This window comes from Schistosoma mansoni, assembly GCF_000237925.1.
Source record: "Schistosoma mansoni, WGS project CABG00000000 data, chromosome 1 unplaced supercontig 0076, strain Puerto Rico, whole genome shotgun sequence".
Taxonomy (NCBI): domain Eukaryota; kingdom Metazoa; phylum Platyhelminthes; class Trematoda; order Strigeidida; family Schistosomatidae; genus Schistosoma; species Schistosoma mansoni.
The window spans coordinates 898,134-904,177 of NW_017385990.1; the positions used below are offsets into that span (position 1 = coordinate 898,134).

Below are 6,044 nucleotides of genomic sequence, written 5' to 3' on the forward strand. Positions count from 1 at the left end.
ACTGATGAGTGTGACTGTCATATAAGCGGAATGGGTCAACCGTGGCCTATAGAAAGTCCGAAAGAATTTCAGTCTTTTGGTCAACAAATTTTTCTAAGAAATTAAACAGCAAGCTCTATTTGATTTATTTATTCTGAATCTGAATATTAATTCTGACACATAGACATGATTTTTCTCATGTATGGTGTAGACATTATACATGCGAATTAGTAAGTTTAATAAATATTGGAAGACTGTCATTAGCGTGTTAGGCGTTGTTTCTTTCAAGGTAAGGACATGAAAGTAGTGGAAGAGAAGACAAGGAAGCACATAAATAGTAGGAATTCTGAAAAGATTTACTCAGGCCACGGCTTGCAGAATATCAACTACAACAAAGAACACTCAACAGAAGGAATGGAACAGTTGAGGGAATGTGTGGCAATCGATAGTTGAAGGAGTGAGACCTGCAACGAAACAATTTAAGATTACTCCGAATACTGTTGTCACTTCGTTCAGTCTAATGTATATACCTTAGTTTATTTGCCAGTCTTTAGTTTGATATGTAATAATGAAATTTCCTTTCCAATCGTTTCGATAATTAGACTAGTAATTTTCGTATTATCAAGCTCCAGTTTGTCACGATCAGGAAGTCTTCCGATTCTCAAATGAAATTAGTTGATGCTGATGTATTTTGTGCGGCTTGGATACTAAGCGGTCTTGGTTGCATCAAAACACAAGACCACGTCTTATTATATTGAATTCCGCAATTTTGTACAGAAGAATCTCGTTTTCGATGTAACATTCGAATGCGTTTGTAATATAAACGTTCTTCATGATAAGAAAAGTCGTCTAGTGTCTCATCTCTGCAATTATTATCGATTTAATATTCGCAATGATAGCAATTCCTATGTTGTGCAATGAGATCACCTTAGAATATAAATTCACATGACAGTGTGAAACAGTAAGAAGTTCACATAAAACCTCTACATCGGCATGCTTTAAGGTGAGATGCTCATTCGTTAGTACTTGAGAAAATCTCTCGCTACATTAATTGTGTCCTCAAACCAACTTAAGGTGCACCATTGAGGACGTGAGAATCAAACAACCAGGTTTTATATATATATGAACCGTACAGCAGTTTGTTCGCTGATTTATTAATTATTCCGTGGTGGCATAATGAAGGTAAGCTGATTCATTTATTTGCTCACAAATACAGATCACAATTGTGAACGTGACGATCTTGGTTTTGGTGATTTTGTCAGTTATGAGTTTGGGACCACATTGTTTGCTAATGTCAGGTAACTAGTTTGCCGAATGAGTGGTCATTTTTATGTTGAGCTCGTTGCAACGAATGCAGCGGTTTTTAGTGGATGGGATCGCTTTTCGGTCCCATTCACCCATATGCACATGTTCTATGATAAGCATCTTGGTGTGAATGTTCAAGATTGTTATTCACTTGATTATTGCTTATAATCGAGTGACGCCTGAAAATTGAGATTCTGTAAATGTTCTGTGTGATTTTATTTTTAGTTGCTGGACTTCATCACAAGAGAAGTATTTCGGTGGATGTAGTGGAGGCGGAACCAATGCCAGAATTAGATGATGCAAATGGATATGGACTTCCAAATCAAATTGACTGAAGATACTCTAAATTCAACTGTGTATTTGGTTGTCTTTCATACTAATAAGTAATGTGATGTTAACTCCTCACATTGTGTTTAGTTATATTCATGGTGTTTCGAAAATAAAGCATGTGGACAGACAGATTTTTGTTCTGCATTCGAAGTGTGTAAAATATACATAGAGAATGTTATGTGTCGCGTGAATATACGTGTAATAGGTTGTATGATTTAAGTTAAAATGTTATGCGACATCATTCAGTCATTGTCCATATGTCATTACAATTGAAAGTACATGTCCTCGTATCAGACTTATCTTCATACCATTCACCAATGACAGTGTGACATCAAAATGCTCAATGTGGAATGCCTTTGACCGAAAAAACTATTCATAACACTCTACTTAAAAACTAAGGTGCAGTGACCACGCATTTGATCCAGTTTGTTTTATGTAGTTCAAAAATTCACAAATAAACATGACACAGGCAGAACTAAACGTAATATACAACATTCAACATATCAATAAGACTGTTCGGAGTAAATATCGCTGAGTCGACCAAACATTCTAGAGAGAGTTCTTCAGCCTCGCCAGCAGTGTTGACGATTCACGGAACTATTTATTCTGAGCACATTCTATCCAACTCACATAAATATTCCGGCTTCCGTCAGTCGTTTACTCCTCACCGTGTTCACCAACCGATATGATGTGAACCACGCGACTAATACGTAAAGCAATGAACAGTTGCTATGACCACGGCTGGCCAATGAGTGACGGAGCTTCACACCAAAGTGCAAACAATCAGCTTTTCTTTTACGTATAGGTATGCATTACTAAACATCACCCAAATAAATTCAAGTTACTTAGAATGTGAAAGACTAGTGACAATGAGATTCTTCCATGTTACCGTAATTTATACAAAATACCTTCATCAAAATTACGTAAACGTTTTCGAAAACATTCACTTATTTGAGTAGCAATAATTGACATCAATCTCATGTGCATGTTCAGTCAATTTACAGATCACTTCAGTTTATTGGAGAGGTAAAATAGTTTGAACAAGTGTAGTGTACCCGGAGTAAATGTACGAGATATAAGCATCAATTCCAACAAAATGCTCACCATACAGTTTCATGACTGCCTTGATCAAATGAGTAATACCTAATCAGGATGTATTTGCAACACAGTATATTTAGGGAAGAAGTAGTGTGCCTACACAGCAATACGCATAATGAAATTATGCTACTGAAGTATAATAGTCACATTTTCGTAAGATGCACATATTATCAAGCCAGACGGTTTGCGAATCCTCAGCCTGTAAATCTTAGGACATGAACACAATATCAATCTCATAGTTATCCAAAATGAGCCTATCAATATTAAACTTCATTGACACATGTTGAATTTAGACAGAATAATTGCTAAGTATTTGAAGGACTAATACTCACGATGAGCCTTATGTGAATTACGTTGACTAATAAGGTTATCAATGGACCGTCTTGATTAACTACTTCAGAACTAATTGACAATGATGATTCGTTGTTGAATACTCACACAAGTCAAACACGTTTATTCGAAAATCTGGAAATGATGATTAGATTAGTGAGAAGTAACTAATGTGACGATTTTCAGTCAACCATAGGAATCTCACTCTACTGGTTAGATCAATCATCCATCTATCAGTGTAAATGATATTGTCGGAAACTGAATACTAGTTGACATCAACGAACGATCATTCAGTCCATATTCGTGAACATTATTCATGAGATCACTTGACAACTAGACGGCATGGTCACAAATGGACACATTCAAGTTGTCAACTTTGTCCTTTTCAACATACTAATAGCCTGTTCCATGCATTTCACTTCACGTATGTTTAGCAAACTCCGGTGGTATTTACTGATTCACATTTTCCATACGATTTATTGTGAACGGTTATTTGAAGCAGCGACTCCGGCCAAGGTTGTCTCATTTCTTCAGATCTTATCCTTTAGTTTTGTTACTAACGCGAGGAATGCAAACATTGCAGTCCTCTTGAGTCTTCATTAATAAACCTTGTAGACAACTGTGGATTTCCATATCTATTTAGTGTATAAGAGTGGAGGGGTTTAAGGCAAGTTCGCTCGATCGACGTAAAGTACGATTGGATAGTTATTCGCTTGATGTGCAGATGCCTCACTACACTGAGTATTCCAATCATAAACATGTTCAGTTTACAAATAAACCACTGAATTGTAGAGACTAGATTTCAAGCGAGTGTCTGTATAATCCCATTTGAATCTGATCTGGAAAGATCGTGAATTCTGTGAAATGTTCAGTATCTCATCGTTTCTGGGTAAAATATCAAAAGCTTATTAAAAATACAGCTGTCTAGTGCATGTATCAACGGTCAGGGGAATGAGGAGTTTACTGACTAATCGCATGTACGTACTTGCTTTAGGTCATTTTGAAATATCCTAACCCGTTAACAAAATAATTCACTTTCTAGACAGTAATCTAATACGAAACATCGTCCGAGCCTATCTAAGTAGACTTTAAAATAATGAATATAAAATATTTTCAACATTACGCGGTGAAATGTATGTCAATAGGCGGATATTGAAGAATTTGTGGTGAAGGAGGGGAAGATATGGTATTTGTATTAACTAGTGGCTTTTTTGTACTTGGCTGTTGACTGAATACGAATTCCGAATACAATACAATAGTTTGTGACGATCTAGTATGGTCTGGCTTAAATTGCATTGTTTCAAGAATTCCGAGTTAGTGTATTAATTATGGTAATTTGTAGTGTCGATTGCTATGTTAAGCCCATATACCTTATTCTAGCATCTGGACAGGTCCATTTATACATTGTTCTCGAGTCACGTTTTGACCTTGTTAACTATTCACTCGTCAACAACGACTGTTTTCATGTTAGCGTGTGTGTGTGTACACTTCTTTTCATCACACGTCTGTAACTTATTTCTATCTGGCTATAAATATTGATGAACGCCTGAGTAAATAGAGTTGGTTCACACAACTTCCCTACCACGTGTCTCTTCTCTTTTCTCCCTTCCATTCGTTTCATCACTCTCATTTCCTGTTCAGATCAGTGTGTTTGCAAAATACATGTACTCAAGACTCCATTCTCGTATTCGGCTTATTGAATTTCGTTATTCACCAACACGATTTAAGTCGATGAAATGAGCGAGGGAAGCCAACATGTGTATTCAGATGACAATCAGGATACAATTCAATTGGAGTCAGATATGGGCCACACAAAAATTTGTAATCATCATTTTGGGTCAAATTGAGTCAAATCTTGGACAGTTGGATGTACATTCAAATTATGAAGCTCTCGAAGATTAAGTGGAAAGTTTTTAAATCCGGTGCGTGAATAAAAATGATATTTAAGATGATGCAGTCACACCTTGCTTTCTCACACTCATCAATGAAAAACCTATAAACTGTTAAAGAATCTGGTTTCTCCGGAGAAAACGATATCATTGTCATATGAATCTACCAAGCAGTTACTACTTCGTCGTGTGCGGTGTACCAGCTCTGAATGCAGACAGAGTTCGAAATTTCGTAAAATATTGCTACACGATGATCAGAAAGTTGGAGACTTCACACTCGAACTACAGAAAGAGGCCGTCAAATGCAATTTGGGTGAATGATTGAATTGCTGACTTTATGATCGGTTGATTGCGTTGATTGAGTCACTATTCTGTGCAGGTATGAGAACGAAACCGAGATACTTAAAAACCATTTCGAACATATGAATTCACTTGATATCGTTTGTTTGAATCTTCCTAAATAGGATGAAACGTGCGCCCTGGCTTTCACTGCAAGTCACTGTCCATCTTTGCTAATTATGCTTGTGAGTTAAGGCCACATCAAGGCTAAAGGCAAAGTATTCACATATTACAATAAGAGATTGATCACTTGCAGTCCAGAAAATCAGTGGAAAGATTCAAACAAACAATACCAAGTGAATTAAAACCTCACCATATTTGCACAAGCAAGTGGCTATCAGGACTCAGCAGCTTAGTAAATAACGTGATGGGGCTTGAAGCGAAAGTTACTAAATTTCAGTCCCAGAGTGAACATCAACTGTTAGATGCAGGTATCCATATATAACATGGCGAGTAAGAGCAGGTGTAAATAGTAAACTTTACAATTCAATGTACATGTATGTATAATATATCATTGATTAGCACCTGATTGGATAAGTAACAAAAAGTAAACCTCATGGAAAAATATTATTTCGTTCAAAAGTTATGAAGCTAAATGTGACCCGGAAAATTCCTATAGAAAGGTGCTTACGGCAAAATCCTATAGAAATGCCCGAGACAGCGAATTTTGTAAACACACTTTCCAAAACACATTGCTGTTTATTGGCTTAGAAAAATTTGTTGACCAAAAGACTGAAATTCTTTCGGACTTTCTATAGGCCACGGTTGACCCAT

General features: G+C 36.5%; 1 protein-coding gene across 1 annotated transcript; it reads left to right on the top strand.

The window, feature by feature from the left end:
• Positions 1-1,143: 1,143 nt before the first annotated feature.
• Smp_176700 (hypothetical protein) lies at positions 1,144-1,742 on the top strand (the record flags this gene model as incomplete). The annotated part of the gene is made up of 3 exons (XM_018791775.1): positions 1,144-1,161; positions 1,196-1,277; positions 1,510-1,742. Coding segments are annotated over 3 exons (210 nt in total), but the record flags the coding sequence as incomplete, so codon positions are not given.
• Between the last annotated feature and the right edge of the window lie 4,302 nt (positions 1,743-6,044).